General features: G+C 45.6%; 1 protein-coding gene across 1 annotated transcript in view; it reads left to right on the forward strand.

Moving 5' to 3' along the window:
• Positions 1–25491, forward strand: part of LOC135238344 (arf-GAP with coiled-coil, ANK repeat and PH domain-containing protein 3-like) — a 92763-nt gene extending 67272 nt beyond the window's left edge. The window contains exons 11-24 of the mRNA XM_064306131.1: positions 5176–5288; positions 6123–6174; positions 6604–6704; positions 7147–7258; positions 7975–8186; positions 11009–11078; positions 11333–11427; positions 11873–12207; positions 13103–13231; positions 14062–14282; positions 15018–15127; positions 15591–15701; positions 16069–16130; positions 24772–25491. Of these exons, the coding sequence (XP_064162201.1) occupies positions 5176–5288; positions 6123–6174; positions 6604–6704; positions 7147–7258; positions 7975–8186; positions 11009–11078; positions 11333–11427; positions 11873–12207; positions 13103–13231; positions 14062–14282; positions 15018–15127; positions 15591–15701; positions 16069–16130; positions 24772–24878 (1830 nt within the window). The 3' untranslated portion in view covers positions 24879–25491. The remainder of the gene's footprint in view (positions 1–5175; positions 5289–6122; positions 6175–6603; positions 6705–7146; positions 7259–7974; positions 8187–11008; positions 11079–11332; positions 11428–11872; positions 12208–13102; positions 13232–14061; positions 14283–15017; positions 15128–15590; positions 15702–16068; positions 16131–24771) is intronic.
• Positions 25492–25700: the final 209 nt, after the last annotated feature.

Consider the following 25700-nt stretch of genomic DNA (forward strand, 5'->3'; position numbering starts at 1 on the left):
GCCACGTCTGAAGATCACCGACCCCCCCCCCCCCCAAAGACTTTTATGACCTTGTGTGTGTGCGTATACGAGCGCACACGCATCGGGTACCCCCCTTCTGGAACAAAAGGGATTTGTTCCTTTCAGAGAACCACTATATCACACCAGGTCCATTGACATGACTTCAAACAGTTTGCCTGGACAGATGAAGTGGAGACCATAACCAACCTCATCACACCACAACTGCCCCTCCTTTTCTCTCTCCACATGAACGCAGTCTCCACCTGGTCCCTAAGGAAAAAATCTGTGCTCAGTTTCGGATTGGTATTGTTGCTAAACTTTGTTTAGTGTTAGACAGGCAGGTCTTTAAAAAAAACTAGCACTATTAACCATATCAAGGAATTCATAAAAATTCTAAGTAAAGTATTTTACCATTTCAAAACATTAAGCATACGTGTACTTCAGATGGTAGAGTGAACTTTCTACTCTATGAAGGTGAGGCCCTTTGCAGAAAATGAGAGTTAACTAAATTAATAATCTATAGCTAAAACAAGTTCGTTTCCCTTTGCGATTACTGTGAGCTATTACATGGCTTCGTTCCGTCAGTTGTCACGGAGCATGTGTGTTCTCACAATGAGTGCCCACCCCCAGCTATGGATGCGCCGGCTGCCTCCATCAAATTGAATCATGCCGACATTAGAGTTACTGCAAGCGCGAGGGCATGAATCTCCGCTGTTTTATGCAACATGAGACCCGCGTGATTTATCACCAGAAATACCTCCACAGTCTGTCGCTGCTCTTTTCTGCCTTTTCTCCCGGGCGCCTGGCCGTTTCTCATGGCCGATTGTAAGGTGGCTCCGGCTGTCTCGCTCTGCCCTGTCTCGCGGGACATCTGCCACTCTTCCTGGCCCTTTATTTGTTCTCGCGCTTATTGTTGCACCCCGGGGATTTCGCCATGCCATTCCCCCACGGAGCGGAGCAATGGCATGTTTAGTGTTTCTTTGCATGCGTTTTGTTTTAATTTAGTTAGGAGAAAAACGAATATACTTTTTCCTATTTTTTAACGGGGAGCATGACGAGAACTATAATTGAATCGGGTCCCGTCTAAGTTTCAAGGACTTGAAATACGCTTTTGGATAACTTATAAATGTGCTTTAAGTGAATTCAGCATGCTAGGTGGATGGAGTTTAAAATGTATTAGAGAGCATACTTATATTTGATAATTACCTGAGATTTATTAGGCTATAAAATATTTAGTAAGTTTATGACAACCTTAAAATGTTAACCTTCAGAAAAAGGGATGGTGATGGGTTTGTAACTTTCTCTTCCTCCAATAGTTCTGCATTATCGATAGCTTTTTTTCTGACAGCGTAAGAGAACATGGTCGTAACGTTGTAACTAAAACATACGACGTTTTGAAGTTCCTACTGTGTATGGGCTATAGTTCACTTTTATCTCAAATCACTGACATAGTTTATCTGGTTTCACGTCTTTCCTACATTAAATGTGGAATCGTCTTTTATGAAGCGTGCAGGGACAACTGTAGAGAAGGTGAGATCGTTAAAGCGGCTTTTTGAATTTAATTGCCTACACTTCCAGCTATTGTTAATGTTGGTTGTGGTAGAATGAGAAAGATACGGCGTGTTTGTATTTTAAGTTTTACGTGAATAAAAGGACAAGTGAAGGGCGGATATATTCAGGATGGGCATGATGCTTGCTTGATTGAGCAAGAATGGTGTTAAGGACTGGTAGCCAGATGGACTTCGGTTATTCCAAAAGTGAGTTATTCCTGCTGTGAGCAGAATAGAGGCTGCTTCTCGAGGGCATAGGAGTGTGACAGAAAAAAAGGGCGGGGGGGGGGGTCGTAAACCTCGGCCACCGGAGGGCTTCTCGTGGCAGTGAAATAATTTTGCAGTTCGAGCTCGCGAGGGTCAGGGGAGCACTCGAGGGGCGAAGCATAGGCGCACGGCACTTAAAATGACAGCTGTATGGTAATTAGCTTTTTTTCTAAGCCTCCCTGCGCGTGAACCACAGCGCAGTGTAGCAAGCAGGTGGCTGTTGTGCACACAGAGCGCACGGCTGCGCGAGCATTGCACTTCTGTAGCGCTGCGGTGTGGTCATACTTCACGTGAGCTCGCGTGCTCTTTCGTCTCATCCACAGAGGAATTTAGATATGATATCGGTCTAAGAAATTTGGAGTTAGTTCTGTGTCTGGTATATTTTTGTTGTTAGTTTCGAGGACTTCCAATGCTTTTGGATACCAAACTATTAAAAATGAAGATTTTTGGAAGATTGGATTACACACTGGTGGGTTGCCATTTGATGCAGAAAATACATAACCGTAATGCCAAATGACTACTGAATATTTATAATCATTATATATCATTATGTTTTTTGTCTAAAGTTATTCGCCACTGGGGGGTTGCAGTTTGTCTATGTGCCTGTGTGTACAGATAGTTGGAAGTTTTAAATGCATAGTATGTGTATGTTTTTCTTATAGTTTTATGACTAATAGAATTTGGTCTGTTTTCGTGAACATGTCTTGCCTCACTTTATTCCCTTTTCACGTTACCATTTATGGAACTGATATTTTGTGGTTTGAAGAGTGATATTTTGATGTAAACAAGATGCATGCAGTTGCATGCAGATATTTAAAGAAAGTAAATTATATTCTTTTGATCTCAGAAGCTCTACAGCACTCTTCTCTCAGAGGTATTCTGCTAAGAATTGCCATTTGTTTGCTTTGCAATCTTTTCAGCAGGAATAACCCCACTCGGTATTCTTAAATACTACCAAACCTTTTTCTAGAAATTTCATTTACCCAATATTCTGAAATATTCATTTTTTCATTTACACAGTAAATTGGTACACAGTAAATTGGAGGCCAATAAGTGCTGATAAGACTGGACTAATAGTGTGTTGTGTGTGTGTGTCTATGTGTGTGTGTGTGTATATGTGTGTGTGTGTGTGTCGGGTGGGTGTGTGTGTGCGTCCCTGTGTGTACATACATGCTTGCATTTGTTTGTAGCCTTGTTTGAGAATATCCCTCCAGTATGGAGTGAATGTTTGATAGAGTTGTTCAGTACAGAAATCCAGGGAACTGCTGGGAAATGCCTCTGTATAGCAGAGAGGGCTGGTTAATATGGGTTTCGTGTTTATCCCTGTATAATAAATATCACCTTGAACAACAGGTGAATATGGACCTTCTTAGCTGAACAAATAAAGAAGGCATTACCTAATCGCGTTTTTTGTTTTGTTTATTTCGAAGTCAGCAGAATGTTTCTTGTGAAAGAACGATTATCTTTCTCGGCACAGTGTGCATGCAACATTGATTGATTTTCTCAGGACAATGTCAGGTAAATACCAGCTACTGATAGGAATAGCCTAAACGTATACGGATAGCCTTCATCAATATACGTCAGTGACATTCAAGACCCAGAAATGGTCCCCATTGAATATTTGACAAGGCATCTCCGCAGTGTTCTTGTAATAGACTAATTAGGCAATAAGGACCTGTGGGCGGTGGCAAGGAATGCTGGCCGTTCTGTCGCAGGTTTTGGTTCAATAGGTCTGATTCCAGTTCGATTTAAGGACAAGAGTAATGCAAGATTTGGACTGACAACAAAAAGCAGGCAGTCGTCAGTCGTTTTGGTGGTTCCAGTTGATATATCTGGGGCATGGTAGCATAAACGCGAGGAGGGGGGGTTATCTGTAGACTTTAACCCCCAGCTGAGAAACCTTGAAAGTTGTTACACGGGCGGTGAAAATGGTTTTCAGCCCGGTGCGATGTCGAAAGTGTGTGCGTCATGCACGGACGTGTATCAGACTGGACGCAAAGTGGTGTTACCGTCATTCCAGAGTACACATTCCTTTATACTGCATCCGTTTTCATAGCTCAGCGAGTTTGGGGATGAAAAAGACCTTGTGTGTGTTCAACATTGCATTAGATGTTCTAGTTCACATTTGCTGTGTTCCTTTTCATTTTGGCTTTGACCCTGTAGTGTAAGAAAATCTGATTTCCATTGCCAATTTTATCTACTTTTAAATTGCAGCTTGGTGGTGTGATTCATTTGGTTTCAATGCTGTTTGGATGAGTACCGGGAGCAATGTTATAGATGTTCCTTCTAGAACATTGGGTGCCAGTTTATCCCAGAATTAACTGATAACCTGGTCTTATACATTGGTGGCGGCATCAAAAGAAGCATGTGACCAGGAAACAGAAGAAAGGCTGATTTTAAACGTTGCCCTGAAACATCAGAGTAATTACACTTCTGCCTGAACAACCGGCTGATCTTTCTGCGTATCGTGCATCACAAAACTCTGTGTTTTTAATGCGTGCCCACCTACGTCTCAGTGTGCTCACGTCAGCGCTGTTCAATTTTCCTGCCCTCGCTTGGACACGAGGGGACGCGTGTGGGGGCGGGGCGACTTTTACGGTGTCATCGAGGGGTGTAAAGCCTACCAATTTAACGGGAGGAGCGAACGCCTCTCGCTTCCTACACATGGTCTATAATTAAACATACGCTTTCCGGGAGTGTGTCATCAGGGCAGTGGAGCTGTAAGGGTGGCATACTCAGACACTTGACACAGCCTCCGTTAGGTCACACACATGTAACCGTGCCAACCGCAGGGTCAACCGACGTTTTCTGATGCCTGCTAAGTACACGGAACATGTACAGTCATCCAACCTTCACCTGGGTTCCCAGAATTTGGAGCAGTCCTTTGCGTAACGTGATAAATCTGACAACTCCAAACTTTATAAATTAATTTTGACATGTACCTGCATGGTTTTATTGATCATCTTAAACATTCGCTATATAGGAGTATGATTAAAGATTGTGCCACTCTCATAAATCACGGTTTACCCTTGTAAAAACTACAACTTGTGGTAATGTGCATTTCATAGATCACTGTTGGTGTCCACTGTAGTACGATATAATAATTTTATAATGACGCAATACTCAAATTTTTTATACTTTTATTTTAGCAAGTGTGCCTTGCTGCCAGCTATACCAATTATGTTCTTGTACGTGTGTGTCCCCATATTTGCATTTAAAGCCTCTTTAGATCTCCCAGATTTATTAATGAATGCAGCAGCCTGTGGTAGTGCATTACGCTGTACCGTAGCGTTTTACTGTAGGATTTCTCGGGGAGCTCGGGTCAGCGGGTAACGGGCGTGGCTCCTCTCTCTGGCAGGACTTCTCCTACGATGACTCCAAGGTGGAGTTCAACGTGGACGCCCCCGACGGCGTGGTGATGGAGGGGTACCTGTTCAAGAGGGCCAGCAACGCCTTCAAGACCTGGAACAGGTGAGTGACCAAAGGTCCTGTCGCAGAAACGCGGGGTGCATACGGGCATAGTCTACTTAGGCAGTTAGAGGTTTTTGCCTTTCGTTCATTTAGACGGCAGGATGACAGAAAAAAATGTTAAGATGCAAGAAACTGGAAAACAGGAAGTGCCTACGATAATTTGGGGAGTTGGCTGGAGTGGTATCACCTTGGAAACTGTAGAAGAACAATCTTGTTCTGGCAAAGTAGGCATAGTTAGGATGAATGAACCGAAGGTGAGACCTCAGCTTCCTGTCCTTGTCCTTTGACAGTGCAGGAGCTTTGATTTGATAGTAAAACTTACCATGCTCTAAAAACAATACATTAAGTAATTACAAATTTATTTTAAAATGTTACGAACATTTATTTGGGTATTTTCTTATTGAAACTCAAGGTCTATAACATGAAAATAACCATGGAATTTTACTATGCGTTGCCTTTTTGCAGGAGTCATTGAATGCATTTTGCTTGAAACTCGGACAATAATGTGAGGACTCAATAGCTATCTAGAGATCCGTGCTTTCTCCACATATAGAATATCTATTAAAGTGTCAGTTTGTTTCTCCATAGGCAGTTCTGCCATTGATTCTGTCTAGCATATCTGTTAAATGACATCATCCAGTTCTCTCCATTGCAGTCCAGTAAAAAGGTTGCTTGGTGTGAGTTCACCCTACATTTTAATGAAATCCCATATCTGTGTTTTGGATCTTCAGGGTAAAGGAAATTTGATAGATATATTTTTTTGTTTTTTTTTTACTGCAGAAGCTGCAATGGTGATATAATAACAGACGTCTTGTTTTTTTACTCCCATTTCAGACGGTGGTTCTCAATACAGAACAGCCAACTGGTGTATCAGAAGAAGCTAAAGGTTAGTCTCAGCTGGTTGCCGGGGTGTGTATCCTAGTAAAGGGGAGGATTATTATGAGATTATTATTACTGAGAGTTTCCAGATACCAGAATTTCCCTGGTTGCACTGGGTTTAATAATCAAACCTCAGTGCTTGTTAGAGAAAGACTTCCAGCTTTTCCTCAGGTGAAAGAAGGAATTAGAAAAACTCCCATATTTTGGAACCAGTGTGAAAATAAGAGTGGGAGCCGCATTGAGTGGGGATGAGTTCTGTGTCGTACAGCGTGGTTGGTGGTTATTGACAGTTAGCATGGCTAACAGCAGTCTCCTTAGACTTAATCCAGGCCAGTGCCTAAATGAGAAGGAGAATGTGGAATTTGTGGAAGTGTGGTGATGGTGAGGTGGGGGGCGGAGTCTAAGAATGATTGACACTCTCCTCTGCCCGTGTTAGGATGCCCTGACGGTGGTGGTGGAAGACTTGAGGCTGTGTTCAGTCAAACCCTGCGAGGACATCGAGAGGAGGTTCTGCTTCGAGGTTGTCTCTCCCACAAAGTAAGTGTCATTCTGTAAAACCTACCATTGGACATCGAACATTTTTTCCTCTGTTACAGGTTCATTGAGGTCTGTGTTATCTACATTTGTGGCCAACCACCATTTTGGGCTGCAGTGTAAAAAGTGTGTCAGTGTAGCCTTACTCATTGTAGCCAGAAATATCTATCAGATGATCAGCTCTTGATAGCAACTTATTCAAATTTTCACCACACAACAAAGAACCCTTGTTGTGCTTTAAGATAAAGGGAGCTTAGTGCTGTTGGGTGAGTGTATGTGCGTATGTTTGAATGTGTGTGTGTGTGTTAGTGCATATGCGTGCATGTGTTTGTGTGGGTGTTTGCTTGTGTGTGTGTTTTAGCATGTGAGTGTGTGTGTGTGTTTGCGTGTTTGCGTGTGTGCGTGCGTGTGTCTATCTGCGCTCTGATTGGTCCTGTCCCCTCAGGAGCTGTATGCTGCAGGCGGAGTCTGAGAAGCTGCGGCAGTCCTGGATCCAGGCTGTGCAGGCCAGCATCGCCTCGGCCTACAGAGAGATCCCCGACAACTACTACATCGAGGTCAGCCTCTACCCCGGGGCCCTGGGGCCCTGGGGCCTATGTCTCACTGCAGCTCGAGCACCTCTTAAGGCCGGTCTATCCTTCGACACACAACACTGTCGATTAGCGTCGCTCGACAAAAATTGACCTTATTTTCAACTGGAAGAAAATTTGCTCTCTTTTTCAGTGTCTCACACCTCTAGAATTTTATTTTGGCCTGGACACTGTCACATTTGTCGCACAGTGTGATTGGACAGACAGGGGAATGCCGAAATTTGTTGTCCGTTACCACAGAGACGTGAGAGCCCTTCCTGCAGGCCTTCGCCGAAGTATAAGAGCCAAACGTGAAGCTACACTTTTTAAGTGTCGTGTGACGAAGCATAAATGAGCCTTTACAGTCCTACAGTTCTTACAGTAGGACCTCCCCACACAAATAAAAGTAAATAGAATAAGTAATATATTAGAAATCATGAAAAATAAAAATAGTTCCTGTTAATGTAGTTTTTACTCCAGTGCTTCCCCTGACCTCAGCAGTAATGTGTATCTTGTGCTAAATGTTTTTTTTATTTGGTGTCATCACTCCAGAACAAAGACAAAGTGTATTTTTAAAAAAAAACGAAAACAGGAATTACATTCCCCTGGTGCTAAATGTTGAGTGACGAAGCTTATGTTAGTATGTGCGGTGTTAGGAACGACCCGTGTAATACTGACCCCCTCCCATTGCGTGTTCTCCCCAGCGTTTGGACCGCACCGCCTCCCCGTCCACCAGCAGCATCGACTCGGCCAGCGAGCCGCGGGAGCGCAGCGTGCGGGGGGGCGAGAGCATCGTGCAGCGCGCCCAGGGCATCCCGGGCAACGAGCAGTGCTGCGACTGCGGCCAGCCCGACCCGCGCTGGGCCAGCATCAACCTGGGCATCCTGCTGTGCATCGAGTGCTCCGGCATCCACAGGTACGCTCATACACCCCTAACCCCAACCCTGCTAACGCTAACCCGACCCGCGCTGGGCCAGCATCAACCTGGGCATCCTGCTGTGCATCGAGTGCTCCGGAATACACAGGTACCTTAACCCCTACCCTAACCCCAACCCTAACCCTGCTAACCCTAACCCGACCCGCGCTGGGCCAGCATCAACCTGGGCATCCTGCTGTGCATCGAGTGCTCCGGCATACACAGGTACGCTCATACACCCCTAACCCTAACCCCAACCCTGCTAACCCTAACCCTAACCCTGCTGTGCATCGAGTGCTCCGGCATACACAGGTACCCTAACCCCTACCCTAACCCTAAACCTCCTAACCCTAACCCTAACCCTGCTGTGCATCGAGTGCTCCGGCATCCACAGGTACCCTAACCCCTACCCTAACCCTAAACCTGCTAACCCTAACCCTAACCCTAACCCTGCTGTGCATCGAGTGCTCCGGCATACACAGGTACGCTCATACACCCCTAACCCCAACCCTAACCCTGCTGTGCATCGAGTACTCCAGCATTCACAGGTACGCTCATACACCCCTAACCCCAACCCTAACCCTGCTGTGCATCGAGTACTCCAGCATTCACAGGTACGCTCATACACCCCTAACCCCAACCCTAACCCTGCTGTGCATCGAGTACTCCAGCATTCACAGGTATGCTCATACACCGCTAACCCCATCCCCCAACCTAACCTTAACCCCAACTCCAAGTCCAACCCCAACCCTAACCCTAACTCTAATTCTGCTAACCCCAACCCTAACACTGCTGCATCAAGTACTCCAGTATTCACAGGTATGCTCATACACCGCTAACCCCAACCCCCACCCTGATGTGCATCGAGTGCTACCCGACTCCCTCAGCATGCTGGGTAATGAGCGAGGCAGCGATGGGCAGCTGTGTGCCGGGGGACCCCTGACCTCAGCGGCCTCGCCCCGCTCGGTGAAGCTTGAGCTGCACCTCCTCACCCCTCCTCCAGATTACTGGGAGATCCGCTAATCGGCTTTCTGGTCACGTTTGCTTCTTCTCTCACCCCCCCCCCCCACCCCCCTCCCTCAGAGGTGCAGGGGCAACAGGCCTATTGGGCTGGGGATCAGTGATGACAGGATAGAGAAAAGGGGGAAGTCACTGCTTTGGATCTTACACGCTTTTGTCCTTTGTATGGTCATTTAGAGACGAGTGCAAATTACACTTCAGCTGGAAATGCTCCTGTTACCTCCTGCGCTTTGGACCCGTGGGATACATGTTTCCAAAAAGAGAATATATCGGTTATTTTGTAATCTCCACCTTAAGCCCTGGTGATTGGTTTAGAAATTCATGGTCTGATAGGCCGTGCTGGCTCGGGCGCGTGAGGAGGCCTGTCAGGGCTGCTTGTTTGTGGCCTTTTTGGATTAAGGAGCTGTGGCCTCAGGTGCCGATTGATCCTCTTTGTGGAGGAATAATGAGCTCTGGAAGTTTCTGGAAGTACTCAGCGTCACCTCCTGAGGGGCAAGCTGAAGAGGAAGACGATGGCGGAATAGATGCCTTCATCTTTCGGAAGACTTTGCTTTTGATTTACAGATGTTACAGCTACAGATTAGAAGGGAATGAACCCAGCCACATAGTAAAACTGTGTACAGAATGAATCACTTTCTCACATGTACCACGTGTAGGTTCCCCAAGCAAAGTACAGAGAGCTCTCTCTCTCTGTTTAGCTGTCTCTCTCTCTCTCTCTCTCTCTCTGTCGCTATTTATCAGTCTCTCTATCAGTCTCTCTCTCTCTCTTCTCTTTATGCTTTATTTTCACAGCTATCATTGATCCTCTCAGAGATGAGAGAAGGCTGTTTTATGTTAAATAAATCACAGAGGATGTGTGAGATTAAACAAAGGCTTTCTCCGTCTAGATTATGTCCTTTCGCGGGCTTTGCAAACACGGTGATGATGAAAGATAAACATTAGCCACTGAGCCTCGCTGAACATCTCTGGGGTTTGCTGAAAGAACAGTTTTGAAGCAGAACCCTCTTTCACTTCTCAGAGTTGGCTGAAGTTTTCTCTCTCTTTTTGTGGGAAATTGGTTTGCTCGGATGTGGAAGCGGCCATCTTTTTGTCTTATTTATGTGATTAAAACAGGTTGCCTAACCCACAGTGTTTTGTGCTAAGAGAGAGGCAGTCAGACAGCAAGTCCTCAGATCTGTGTGGGCTGAGGAGAGGAGAGGAGAGGAGGGCAGAGGAGAAAAGAGGACAGGAAAGGAGGGGAAAGCAGGGGAGAGGAAAGGAGGGGAGAGGAGAGGAGGGAAGAGGAGCGAAGAGAAGAGGGAAGAGGATAGGAAAGGAGGGGAGAGCAGAGGAAAGGAAAGAAAAGGAGAGGAAAGGAAGGAAGAAGAGAGGAAATGAGAGGGAGGAGAGGAGGGGGTTAAGCATGGAGGGAAAGGATGAGAACAGGAGAAACTCATCAGAAACTGCAACTTTATCACTTCCAGAACAAGTAAAAAAATACTTTGTGGGGGGAAGTCTGCTGTCGGTGCCAAACAGCATTCCAGTGTGGCTCCATCCTGGGGAACACGATCAGCCCTGGCCTTAATACATTCCCTTTGTCCTAAAAATACCTTTTAATTCAAAACAGAGGAGCAGACTTAACACAACTCAACACTGTACTAAGCGGAAATGTCTATGGTTGTTTGAATCTCTCAAATGTAATTTAGAATGTGTCTTTTATCATATTGGCATTGCCATTTTTCTCTCAGCACGTACCCTGTGAATAATATATGAAACTCCTTGAAATTGGACCTGAAAATGTGGTGGTTGCTTGTTCCCTGCAGGAGTTTGGGGGTTCAGTGCTCGAAGGTCCGATCACTGACTCTGGACTCATGGGAGCCTGAGTTACTGAAGGTAAATCTCCTCCCCCCTCTTTCAATTCAAACAGCCGTGGACAAAAATACATTTTTTAGAGTAACAATAAATATGTTTTTGTTGAACATCAATAACGATGCATATAGTCAGCTGTCTCATTCATAGTGTTGGCCTGAGAAACAGTCTAATTCGTAGTGTTGGCCTGAGAAACAGTCTAATTCGTAGTGTTGGCCTGAGATTTGTGCATTACTGAGTTATTTAATTGGTTGATCCCCCCCCCCCCCCCCCCGCAGCTGATGTGTGAGCTGGGCAATGGAACCGTCAATCAGATCTACGAGAGCACATGCGAGCAGCTGGGTCTGAAGAAACCGGGGCCGTCCAGCTCCAGGTGGGCAATCCTGACGCCCAACTGCCGCACTTACGTTAGATTCTAACCCCTTAAGGTGTAACATCATGGAAATGTGTCATTAGAATGTTCCTGAGTGAACATTCTAACGCTGATGTCACAATCGCTGCCGGTGACTGAGAGCAGCGGAGTTCTAGAACACTGATTTAGAATTTTTAAAAACCATTCCAAAAAAAACTTACTCTTCAAAAGGTTAAGTAAAGCATTAATCTTTAGTTGGCTTTGAGATCCGTAGCAGCTTAAGTGAATGAAAGGTGCTGTACGCTGAAATTGTGCCAGATGAGAGCGCGTTTGAGCCTGCGGCTTTTTCAGATACAAATACGAACAGGGCGGCTTCAGTGTGTGGCTTTAAGAAGAGGACCTCAGTTGAGCCGTTGTGTCCGGTTCGCTTTTTCACTATCACCCCCCCCCCCCCCCCACCCCGCAGGCAGGAGAAGGAGGCCTGGATAAAGGCCAAGTACGTGGAGAAGAAGTTCCTGAAGAAGATGGCGGGCAGCGAGGCGCTGGCGGACGCGGAACGCAAATCCCGCCGCTGGAGCGACAAGAAGTGCCGGCGCCACAACAGCTCCGTCAGAGCGCTCCAGTCCCGCCGCAAGTACCGGCGGGAGCCCGGCAGCGCCTCCCCCGGCAACCTCTCCTCAGGTAGCCCGGCAACAGCGCCTCACAGCCCTACTATTCACTTCCTCAGCAGCAACGGTGTGGCGCGATGGTTAGGGAACTGGGCTCGAAACTCAAAGGTTGCGGGTTTGACTCCCAGCTGTGGTGATCAAGAGATTAAGCAAAGTGCTTAACCTTCAATCACTTTTGGAAGAATATCCAGCTGTGTCAATGCATTGCATGCACATATGTAATCTCTGTAAATTGTCTGGGTAAGAGTGTCTGCTAAATCTTGAAATGTAATGGCTGATGTGTGGGGTGTGTGTGTGTGTTTTCTGTATGTGGCGTGTGTGTGTGTGTATCCTGTGTGTGCCTGTAACATGTGTGCGTGCGTGTGTATGTGTGTATCCTGTGTGTGTGTGTGTTGTGTAATGTGTGTGTGCGCGTGTTTCTCTCTCACTGACCTCTCTCTCTCTCTCTCTCTCCCTTCTCTCTCTCTCCCCCTTCCTCCCTCTCTCTCTCTCTCTCTCTCTCTCCCTCTCTCTCCCTCTCTCTCTCTCTCTCTTCTCTCCCCCTTCCCTCTCCCTCCTCTTCTCTCCCACAGCGGCCTCTCTCTCCACTTCGCAGGCTCCTCTTCTGTCGCGAGTCTGGCTCTCTCTCTCTCCTACGGACACGGGCTCGGGCGAGCGCAGTAAGTGGGGTCCTTCGACGGCTACGTCTCCAGGACAGGTAGTGGGCGATGGTAAGGTGGATGTGGTGGGTTATAAAGGGCTGGTCATTTCCACAGTTGGGAGTGTAGTGGGCTGTGCAGGGATTGTCCTGGTCTGGTTTTTGGGAGGTAGTCGGGGTGCAGGGCTGGTTTTGGGAGGCAGTGGTGGTTTTGGAGGCAGTGGGGTGCAGGGCCTGGTTTTTGGGAGGCAGTGGGGGTGCAGGGCCTGGTTTTTGGGAGGCAGTGGGGGTGCAGGGCCTGGTTTTTGGGAGGCAGTGGGGGTGCAGGGCCTGGTTTTTGGGAGGCAGTGGGGGTGCAGGGCCTGGTTTTTGGGAGGCAGTGGGGGTGACTAACGTGTCCTTGGCTTGGCACTTTCTGGCCCGGCAGGTCTCAGCAGTGACAGCGGTCTCGGCGGCAGCACCGACGGCAGCACCGACATCCTGGTGTTCGGCTCCGTGGTGGACAGCGTCACAGAGGAAGGTGGGTGCGCCTCGGACCGGCGGGGCGGGGTTTGGGGAAAAGGGGCAGGGCTACAATAAACACTGATAAAAATTGCTTCCAAAGCCGCCCCGTCACTGTCGTTTGGAGGTGTAAACACAGCACGTAGGCTGAAGCTATAAAACTGCTGCTTGACCCTGGAAGTATTTCCTCTTGAAAAGAAAAGCAGCACATTTTAATCAATCTGAGCATTTTTATGTGGGTGAATAAAATGGCGGTTTAGTTTCATGATCATTGCCTCAGGACGCTAACGCGCTCATTATGCAGATGCGGTCTGTACGGCTGCCAGAGGAGAGAAGCACTGATTCACACTTAGAGGGGTCAAAGGGGGACGCAGAGCGGTGTGTGTGTGACGGTGTGTGACGGTGTGTGACGGTGTGTGTGAGGGTGTGTGATGGTGTGTGACGGTGTATGACGTTGTATGACGTTGTATGAGGGTGTGTGACAGTGTATGAGGGTGTGTGACGGTGTGTGGTGGTGTGTGACGGTGTGTGACAGTGTATGAGTGTGTGTGAGGGTGTGTGTGACGGTGTGTGAGGGTGTGTGACGGTGTGTGTGACAGTGTGTGTGACGGTGTGTGATGGTGTGTGTGTGACAGTGTGTGTGACGGCGTGTGTGTGTGACAGTGTGCATGACGGTGTGTGTGTGACAGTGTGTGTGAGGGTGTGTGTGACAGTGTGTGTGTGACAGTGGGTGTGACGGTGTGTGTGGCCGTGTGTGACAGTGTATGAGGGTGTGTGACAGTGTGTGTGACGGCGTGTGAGGGTGTGTGACGGTGTGTGTGACGGCGGCTCCTCCCGCTCTCTCCGCAGAGTGTGAGGAGTCTGAGGAGTCCAGCGGGGAGGTGGAGCTGGAGCCGGAGGCGTCGGACCCGGAGGACCTGCGGGACCTGCACCCGGGGGCCCTGCTGTACAAGGCGTCCCGCGCCCGAAACCTGCCCGTCATGGCCGAGGCGCTGGCGCACGGGGCCGACGTCAACCTGGCCAGCGAGGAGGACGAGGGCAAGAGCCCGCTCATACAGGCAGTTATGGGGGTGAGTACTCACACACACGCTCATACAGGCAGTGATGGGGGTGAGTATGAGTACATACACACACACACACACACTCACACACACACACGCTCATACAGGCCGTGATGGGGGTGAGTATGAGTACATACACACACACACACACACCCGCTCATACACACTCACACACACACACGCTCATACAGGCCGTCATGGGGGTGAGTATGAGTACATACACACACACACACACACCCGCTCATACACACTCACACACACACACATGCTCATACAGGCAGTGATGGGGGTTAGTATGAGTATACACACACACACACACACACATGCTCATACAGGCAGTGATGGGGGTTAGTATGAGTATACACACACACACACACACACACACACCCGCTCATACACACACAAACACACACACCCGCTCATACAGGCCGTCATGGGGGTGAGTATGAGTATACACACACACACGCACACACACACACACACACACACATGCTCATACAGGCCGTCATGGGGGTGAGTATACACACACACACGCTCATACAGGCAGTGATGGGGGTGAGTATGAGTACATACACACACACACCTGCTCACACACACACCTGCACACACACATGCCCGCTCATCCAGGCCGTGATGCAGGGTGCCGTCCCCCAAAACACATCTCCTCTCCAGGGCGTGTGATCTCACAGCCAGTAACGTTGCAGTACTCACTTCTCTCTTCTCTGCCCCCGCTCCCTCCTGCAGGGCTCCCTCATCGCCTGCGAGTTCCTGCTCCAAAATGGCGCCGACGTGAACCAAAGAGACATGCGGGGACGCGGCCCCCTCCACCACGCCACGTACCTGGGTCACACAGGGTGAGCGTTACCTGCTGTCACTGCGACCTGTAAAAAAACCGCCCTGTACCCACGTTCATCTGTCTGTCTGTCCGCTGCAGTGGTTCTCAAAGAGGGGGGTGTGGCCCCCTGGTGGGGGGTGGTGAGGGTTGAAGGAGTCCATTAGAAAGCGAAAAGGACACAGCGTTCAAGCAGAACGAAAGTTGTTGGAAGCCTTTAAAAAAATCACCTGTGACCAAATAAGGAATTTAGGAACCACTGACCTACTGCTTCTCCACTGGAATCAGCTCTAAACGGGCAATCTAACTTAATCTACTGGTTGAATTAATGAAGGTTTAATGTTTGACACTGTTCTCTGAATCAGAAGCCTTACACTCAAAGCAAAGAGGTTCTGGAGAGTATATATTCCCTGGTGTATGTGCAGTGCTGTCCGAGGGGGTGCCTGCCCTGTTGGGACTCACGGTGTCCCCCCCCCCCTTTTTAGGCAAGTGTGCCTGTTCTTGAAGCGGGGTGCCACTCAGACCGACGGAGACGAGGACGGACACGACCCCCTGAGCATCGCCGTGCAGGCCGCCAACGCCGACATCGTCACCTTGTGAGTCACTTTTACTGTACACAGAATGCTGTTTCAGTCCAGATCTGTGTAATACTGGGTCCTGAAGTTCTAACTGGTTACCGTAGGCTGTGCCTTTCTAAGCATGCTTAACCCTTTAAAGGTGTGAGATCACAGATATGTGATTAGAATGTTCTTATCTGAACATTCTAATGCTGATGTCACAATCGCTGCCGGTAACTGAAAGCAGTGGAGTTCTGGAACTCTGACTTCAAATTTTGAAAAAAGCATTCTGAAAAATCTACTCTTCAAAGGGTTAAATTCACTGGAATTGGTCTAGCACCAAGGTTTCCATAAGCCTCTGTGTGATACTAAATAATGTACCTACCCCCCCCTCACCCCCCCACAGGCTGCGCCTGGCCCGGATGAACGAGGAGATGCGGGAGTCGGAGGGCCCCTTCGGACAGCCAGGTCAATACCCCAGCAGCAGCCCCACCGAACAGCAGTATAAGACCTGCATTCAGGAGTTCATCTGCCTTAACATAGACGAGTGCTAGATGGGTCCATCCTTACCCCAGCGTGGGGGAGGAGCGGGGTGGGGCACGGGGTGGGGCGGGGGGTGGGGGGGGATGGGAGGGGTCTCAGCTTGTTGCCGGGTAACAAGGAGAAGCCCTGCTGGGAATCTTGTTGTAAGAACTAGGCGGTGACCTCTCCCTACAACATTCCCCACAGGAAACACTAGCCCTGGCCACTAGCTCTCCCAAACCCCACATTGCTGTTTTATATTGTTTTGGGAAAAGGCAGGGTTTATCCTTTGCAGTGTTCACCCACCGGTTTGTGTAATATAGCAGTCCCCCGCTGTCCCTGCTGGACCACGCCAGCAGTGCAAGAGCAGCCCTCCACCCTTTGAGACCACACCTAAATCCAAAGTGGCAACCAGTGTCCGCTGGAGTCGTTGACAGTTATCTTGCCTGTAATGCCTTGGCCTTGACCTCAGAGGTTCACAGGACTTGGCTGCTGGGCTACTCACTGTGACCGGTATCACAGCAATGTGTGGCTTGACTGCCAGTTTGGGAGGGAACTGCTGTTGTGGTATGGTCATGTGATCAAGTGGCCAAAGTAAAGAGGTGCATTCTGGGAGGCTGGGTCATTTGGATGACACAAAGCGTGGTCTGGGTATTCCGGGAGTGAACGGGGGAATGGGTGATGGTAGGACCTCACGTGTGAGGGATCTCCCACTACCCCACCTCAGTGTTTCCCAGTGTACTCTCCCCGGTGATGTCAGCCACAGTGAGGTCATACTAGCAGAGTGTCAAAATCAGGGATGGTTTCAATGTGTTAGAATGCCTACCTGTGCTGTTTTTGCGTGAGGACACTGGGCCACAATTTAAGCAAATGAAAGCCACTCGCCAGTACCGCCATTTTTAACGGGACCAAACTTACTCAACCTGAGCCACCGTGAGTTTGAATTGTTCTGCTTATTTTTTAAAGTTTTAATGAAACGTGAATTTTTAAACCATGTCTCTGATACCTAGTGGCTCTTAATTCAGGGGTCACTGGCTTGGGTTTATGCCGAGGGTGGCGGGTGGTGGGTGCACATTTGTGGTCTCAAAATGTGCACGTTCTCCGTGGGCTAGAGGACCATCCCAGTGAGCAAAAGCCGGAATCTAGAGGCCGTCCAGAGGGGTGGAATTCTAGGTCGAGAGCCGTTTTGACATAAACGGTCTAGGTTAGCCCCAGTATATAGCTCAGGTTTTACCCAGAAATAGCCTGGCTACGAACCTAGTTGGCGCTTTGCCAACTTCCACCGCCAAACCGAAATGTTCACTGGGATTAGCCGAGCCTGCTGTCTGCTGTGGGCCTCTCTACGCACGGTGCCCTGTCACTGGAACATGTCTCAAATTTAGCGGGTCATTTAAAGGCCTGTCAGGGGTTGTGCCGGGTTCGAGTCAGAACACGCGTGAGGCCGACTCACCCGCTGGCTTCTTCTCACGCTTTCGAAAAACCTGCGGGTGAAGCGGCTTCTGCAGAAGACCTGCTCTTTTTCTCTTTTTCTATTTCGTAAATGCAGTATTACTATAAACCTGCCTTCTTCTGTCTCAGCCTGTGTTATAGTGCATGAGGTGACTTTTTTTTAATGTAAATGTGAGTTACATGAGAGGGGGCCACCAGGGGAAATGGAGAGAGCGGTAGAGCAGTTTACTGTGATGAGAATATTGGAAGGGCTTCAGAGAATTCATGAGGAGCTGGTTGTTCTTTATAAATGTGTGTTCATGCACAGTATATGCTGAAATAATGTCTTGAAAAAGACTATTTATTTGGGAAAAGTACTAGGACATTATTTAGGCTATGTAAAAACAGAACTTGCACTTTTCCGTCCCACAGTGTTTTCGTTTCTTTTGATTTATTTTTTGAAATAGAGTATATGTAATTTTATGTGTTTCTTTTTTATTTATATGATTTTGTACCGAGGATTAGTGCAATGGTTGTTTTAATACAGATCATCTGTATTTACTTCAGCTTTCTTTATTCTTTTAATTTTAATATGAGATAGTAGATTACTTTTTAACAGGATCTATTTCCTTAGGTGTTACATTTTAGAGCATGTATACAAAATTTGGTTTATCAACATTTTGGAGCGTTATTACATGCTTGTGTCAAGGAGACCAAACTACAGGTCGACAACTTAAAATAAGAGGATACTGCTTTTTTTTTAAATGAAATTGCTACTTGAGAGATGCTATCCATTTTGAATTGAAAATTAAATAATAATTTTAATATGGTTTACATATTTGTATCTATATTTTTAAACCTCATGGTTTGCAGTCGTATGATGTGTTACGATTTACTATAACGTTCGTTCAAAGTGTTTGAATACTGCATGGGTCGACCGTTGCCCGTGACTTTTCCTGGCACTGTTGATTTTGTTCCCTTTCTTAAACCTCTGTATGTGTGTGTCAATATTTGATATATTATTACAATCCTCTGTAGGGTCCTGGTGATGTGATGCCGTATTTAAACGGATGGCATCTGTGCGTAAAGAAGCACCAGAGGGACAGGCCGTAGTGTTCGGTTTGAGCGAACGCAGGACACAACCCCATTGGTCACCTTTATCACACACCGTCTCCTCTTCCTCTTTTTAACAGGATCTGTTTCCTTAGGTTTTACATTTCAGAGCATGGTAAACGGACTGCATTTATATAGCGCTTTTATCCAAAACGCTTTACAATTGATGCCTCTCGTTCACCCATTCACGCACACACTCACACACCAACGGCGAAAGGCTGCCATGCAAGGTACCAATCAGCTCGATGGGAGCAATTAGGGGTTAGGTGTCTTGCTCAGGGACACTTCGACATGCCCAGGGTGGGGTATGGAACCGCCAACCCTCCGACTGCCAGACAGCCGCTCTTACCTCCTGAGCTGTATCATGTCATGTATTCAAAATTTGGTTTAACAACATTTGACCTGGAACATTATTACACGCTCGTGTCAAGGAGACCAAACTACGGGTCAACAGCTAAAAATAAGTGAATAGGTTTTAGATTAAATCGGTACTTGATGCTGAGGGGCTGAAGAGACTCCCCACTCGTTTCTCCAGCTGCCTCAAGTCATTCCCGCTCAGAAAATCTCTCCTCCCTCGCATTAGTCCAATGACCTTTGCCGCTCAGTGGAAGTGCGTGACTTGCGTTTGCGTGTTACGTCACTAAATGACTTCAGCTGCGGGTTTCTCTCTGTGACTTGGAATATTGCTGTCGCCTGTCCACTTTTGAAGATTGATGTCATGGGTCAGGACTGCGGCCGTCGCATCCAAATTTAGAGCTGGGTTTTCTGTTCGTTCCTCTTTATTCAGGCAGTGTCTGTGGCACGGCGTAAGTGAAACTGCATTACACTTGCATGGGTGGCTACACAACTCGATTTGCACCCTCCCCAGTTTAATGCATTATTTTGTTCCCGCCATTGTTTGAATATGGTTATACGGTATAATCGCATAGGAACTCTCCTTATGCCTTTTTAATTGGGCATGTTTATTTCTGGAGCATGTTGCGCTTGGTTTTCCCCTCACACACGCTCTGCTCCCCGTACTGCGTGACTCTTCATTAGCATGGCCGACCCTTTCTGACATCACTTGAGTGGCAGGAATCGAGCGTGTTGCTTTCTCGTCGATTTGTGGAGATGAGGTCTGACTTTGCTTATTTTAGGAGAAAGGGCACAGACGACCCCTACCAGAGCAACTGCCATGCAGTGGTCCAGATGCGTTCTGCAAAAAGACCGTTTGGGGAGAGATCGTTGTACATAGACCTTGTAACCCTGCGAAATGAACAAATATTAAATACTTTAATTAGGGTTCATTTGTGCCAGCGTTTCTGCCATCTGCCAGTACATGGTGTGCTGAAAATGTGAGTTTACAAGGCTGAGGGAGACTCTTTGAGGAACATGTATTAGTGTGTAGACCAGTTTTAGTAATTAACATGTTTGTGACTGGGAGGCGGAGGTATAGAAGTATGGGGAGAAAAATGAGTAATCACACAGTGTTTGAGTGGCACTTTCCATAAGGTCCAGAATGTTCCGAGGATGGAAATGAAATGCTGTGCTTCAGACTAGCTTACATTTAGATGGTCGTGACTCCAGAATGGGCAATACCATTCCAAGTGCAAGAAGGGTTTTTTTTATTTTATTTTTTTATTTGCAATTGAAACATTATAAAATTGAGAGGAGCTATACACACAGTGCTCTGATGGGTGAGGTGTGCTCTGCAGATGTGTAAAGTGCTGCGTGTTTTTTTAAACATGGATGTAGAAGAGCTGTACATAAGCTGAAGCATTTTAACGCTGACTGCCTGCTATCCAACATACTGCTGTGACCCTTTTCCTGTATCATTTCTTTATTTATTTATTTCTGGGCTTTTTTTGTTTTGTTTCTCTCTTGCTACAAATCTGTACAATCTTTTGAATGTTGGTAAAAGATCGTCTTGTCAATCTCGAAATATCCTTGTGTGATTTAAACTACTGCTGTCTTTTTAATTTATTTTCGTTGTCGTTTTTGTTTTTGAATTTTCCTATTGTCTTATGGAAACACTGAAAAATACTAAGAATAAAACAGAAAATCTGGATGAACTCCTAACCAACCTCCTTTGCTCGTGCTTTATTTCCGACTTTAACTGCGGCCAAACGCACATCATTCCCGCAACGTTTCCGTAACGCTGTAGCAATCTTTCCACGGCGGCGTGACGGAAACGCTCTGAGAATGCTGTGCGTAAGCTGCGTCATGTCTGTAACACTTTTTGTAACGCTGTGTAACATTTCTGCTTCGCCAGTGCAGCTAACCACTTAACCTCTGACCTGTGCTGTCTGATCTGCTGAGGTGGCTGGGGCATACACTAACACTCCTGCAGGTCCTGAGGGCTCCTCGTGAATATTATTAACATTACCCACAATGCACCCCGTTACCACCGGAACAACAACAACAGTTCATACTGCGTTCCAACAATGACTGAACTTAATTAACACCCAATAAAACTCTTAAAATGCTTAGGAATCTATTTGAAAAGACAACTTCAATGATAGCCTCTTTCCCAAGCTGTGATGATTTTGCCTTGTGCTGTACTGTAGATTAAGGTTGTGTTCATAATTAGCAGATCATAATTTTAGTCGATTAATATTTTAAGTGGGTTAGATTTTGAATATCCAGCTAAAATGTTGATGTCAGTCTCAGCCAATCATGGGAAAGTGTGGGGACTGTTTGGCACTGACCTGAGGGGATGAGTGAGTGGCCAGCTCTTATTAGCCTAACTGAATTTTCGCTAACATTGTTATCTCTATTGAATCGGTTTCGTCAAGCTAAACATAGAGGGAACACCTTATGCAAGTTTTTAGAAACATCAAGTATCGAATTGAATCAATTATCCTTCTCTTGTTTCTGGTTTTAAAAGAGCAGGAAAGTTTACTTCATTCTGTCCCTTGTGGATAAGCGCTAAAGAGCCTTGCTTTTGATCCAAACCGATGAACTGTTACCTTTGACAAAAATGACTTCTCCAAGTCCATATTGTTCTTTTTCATTGTCCATTTCACTGTGAAGCACTTTTGCTGTTTTTTTTTTTTTTTTGAATCAGTTAAGAGGTGATGCCTACACTCTTAGTAGAACAAGCCCCTCCTGGCTACTGCATATGTTGGGCTACAGTTGTATCCACTAGAGTAAATGGAGCAGTCTGTTAGAGCCCCAACTGCAGCCATTTTTAAAAGCAAAAAACCAGAGTGGCAGCTCTTCCTTTATTTAGTCATAGCAGGTGTTCAGTTGTTCTTCCTCATTTCCCCCACAGAATTTCGGTTTTTCTTACTACAATAGGACAGATTTCTTTCAAACAAAACTTCCCCCCCCCCCGCACTGCGGTACTGTTTAGCTTGCTTTCATTTTCAATTATAGATTATTCAAAGCAAGGGGCATTTTATATGATTGTGACTGAGGAAAGTGCTTGACGAAGATCATATATAGTGTCTACAATCCTGACGGATAAAAAAAAATCTATTCCGCGTGTCAAACCTGCAATACTATGGATGTGTATACCTTATAATAATGTTGTAAAGTTGCTACAATGCCACAGTAACCTTACATTATGGTAAGAATATTATATTTTGCTGGGATCAGCCTTGGCTGTTAGCCTACCAACGCTAAGCCCCTTTGCTCAAATGGATTATTAAGGTTCTATAATTAGGCCTGAACTATCCACAAGGGTGGAAGAGGGTTAAACTGACTTTGTTGTTGCTTCCATAGATACGGATGTTGCCACGGTCACCAGGAAAGTAAAGAACAAGGATTTTCGGGATAGAGTGAGTGAAGCATCATGGTCCTTATACCTGGGGTTTGTTTCTCTTCTGGTGTGGTGTTTCCATGGAGATGATCGCTTTCTCTTCCAACAGTTTTTCCGGAGATGATAATTTTTTCTTTTGCTTAATTCCACATTTTAAGCTTAATATTTCTTTCCTTATTTTGTGAAAAGGATGCTTTATTTAAAGGCCCAATGGGGGGAAAAAAAATCTTTAAATATATCTTCCTAAAGAGTGGCCTTCTTCCCCAAAATCAACACCTCCTCACCTTCGGTCTATTCTGAATCATTTGACTAAAGCTGATAAAATCTTTAAAATAAATAAATAAATAATAATAATTTTTTTAAAAAGTAATTCTTTTAGATCAGGCCATACACAAGCGTGGGCTCAGTCACCACATATATATGCAGCAGGGTTAATGAACACATGATGCATTAGTTCTGTAAATGTAACAGTTAACAGTGGCGGTGAGCTCTTCATTTGAACTTCCACGTAAACAGGTAATGCTAATCTGATGAACCACGTGATTACTCCTTCCATGACTTTCTCTTAAGAGTCAGTGTCAGCTTTTTTTGACGCACCATAAACCTGCATTGACTGTTTTGCTATAAGGTAGGTAGGTTTATACTAGAAACACTGTGGGTCCTTAGGATTACTACAAAAAAACTAACATCTGTGACCTACAATATGAAAGAGGTTGCATTGCATTTCAGCGCATAAATAAAGCAAGCATATGGTTTATTTTGCCTTCATCAGTTCAGATTGATTTTGAGCTGAATGGTCCACATGCACTAGCATATTGTAGGTCCCACTGCACTGGTTCAACTTGTCTGTATATTCATGTTGTTTTATTTTTATTTTTTATTTGTGCATTTATATTTCACCTCTTTAGTCAAATGAGTCAGTCAGCTACAGGGGGATCTAAAACTGTCAGACTGGTGTGTGGTGCTCGTGATTTTCCTCACTCTATCCTGGAAAACCTTCCATTGAAAGCAATCACTGCAGCGAGCCAGCGATACGCTTTTCATGGATATAATCTATGATATAAACATAAGCACAGCAGTGAACTATTGGTGTCCATTATATACATAACATTTACAATAATAAAGCTATTTTTTTGTCTTTCTGGAATTAATATTCGGCTCAGCTCATAACATCTCCAATGTAAAATCTAATTGTAACAGTGTTATTCACTTCCCTGATAATCAAAAAAATAATCTTGATTGATTTAAATCATGGAAATTAAAACCTATTAGTTAGTTTAAATCACCTTTAATTCCCCACTAAAATCACAGAAATTTAGAGATTTAGCTACCATTGCAGATGTACCATGGCTTGTTTTATTTATTCACCATTTATGTCATATAATGGACATCCAAACTATCAATGAAACTAATAAAATCATTGTTTTCCTCTTCTGTTCTGAAAAAAATGTTTTTTTGTCTTGTTAAATGCATCAGCCATTTCCCAGGCAACAAAATATTCTTACAACATTCCAATAGCATTGTGTACATTATACCACAATGCTATAAATGTTGAGAGAATGCTACAGTATGTCTTCCGAGCTTCTTGCTGTTTTGCTGGGGCATTAATTCAGCTTTCCGGGACCTGCTTGTGTGGATTTTTACATGGCTTCATTCCTTCTTGAGTTCTACTACCTTTTAATTAATAATAATACTGTAAATTAGCAATCACCACTGTCATTGTTTTAGTAGTGTTTCAGTGTTGAGTGGGACTGTGGGTGAGTCGGTATATGTTCTGTCCTCCCTACCAGCAGGAATATTAGATTTTCAATTAATCGTAAATTGACAATAATGTCTAAATCATGATATCAAAGAATCTGTTAATCAAAAAGAAATTAGTTGGAAATATTTTAATCTTCTTAAAGTACTCACCCACCTATATAAAAAGATAGACCTACTGTAATATTCTAAGCGGGCTATCTTGATATTATATTCATGTAAAAATCTGCCATTAATCTCTATATGTCTGTTTGGTATCACTTAATGTGAGGGTTCAGATTTTACTTTGATTTAAACACTGTATAAATTATGGGGATGTCTGATTGAAAAATGGCTTCAATGTGATACCGTGCCTTTTGTGAAATGTAGGCTTATGCGCTGATCTGCTGTTCTTGAACCTGAAAAATTTGACGTCTGTGACATCCATGAGTCTGAATGACAGCTCTGCACAGCATCTTAAATTAGGACTGTAGCAGTGGAGCCCTCCCATGATGCGTGTCCCACCCCCCCCCTCCACCCCCCACCCCACCCTCCACTCTATTTCAGGGGACAGCACGTACGCCGACATCTTTCGGGAGTTTTCTCACTTGGCGTCACACAATCCCGAAAAGCTGAAGCGAAGGAGCCGGCACTTCCGACACTCCTTCAGGTAGCGCCCGCGCCCGAGCTCGCGCCCCAGCGGGAACTCGCGGGAAAGCCGTCCTCGTACTTGAAGAGCGCCGTCGTCACTTTCTGAGCTCCCCGATTCATCCGTTTTTTTCCGGAATGTTCCTCTATCGACAAAAAACGGACGTCCTGTTCAGTATAAAGGGGAAATGGGGGGGGGGGGGGGGGGGGTTTTAAAGTCTTTGGAGCCATTCCAACGGTGAATAAATTTAAGGATGATTGAGTATAGAAGGCTGTACTCTGAATGATTATCAGTGGAATGCTGATTTTATTTAGCCAACCATATTTACCACTATCATCTTAACGGAAACATTACATTAGAAATAAAAGTTGATTGGAATTTGCAAATGAACGACATAGACATTTCTGAGTTGGACATTCAAAAACATCCACAAATAAATGTTACATTCATGAATGCTTTCAACATTCACAACACCGTTTTCCGTGGGTTTCTATGGATATTTGCTATATATATTGGTTTCATATCCAAGATGCTTCTAAGCTCACACTTACATGGTCAACCATTGTAGGCAAGACTGAAGAATAATTTATAGCTCAGTTGGAGAGTGTCAGGTGCTTTCAGATTTCTTTTTTTTTTTTTTTAAAAGAAAATTACCCATTTTGAATTTTCTATATAAAATTTAAAAAATAAATCAAATATTTAGGAAATCGTTGTGTAAGTCATGGGTAAAATTCACATGAACTCACAGCAAAATTAGCATACACATTCATGGGGTTGTAAGAGAATTCATGATCTGTCAGTACCGATAAAGGCATTATACTTTTTCTTCATAAACTCAATTTGGCAA

Source organism: Anguilla rostrata, chromosome 13, assembly GCF_018555375.3.
Source record: "Anguilla rostrata isolate EN2019 chromosome 13, ASM1855537v3, whole genome shotgun sequence".
Classification (NCBI taxonomy): Eukaryota; Metazoa; Chordata; class Actinopteri; order Anguilliformes; family Anguillidae; genus Anguilla; species Anguilla rostrata.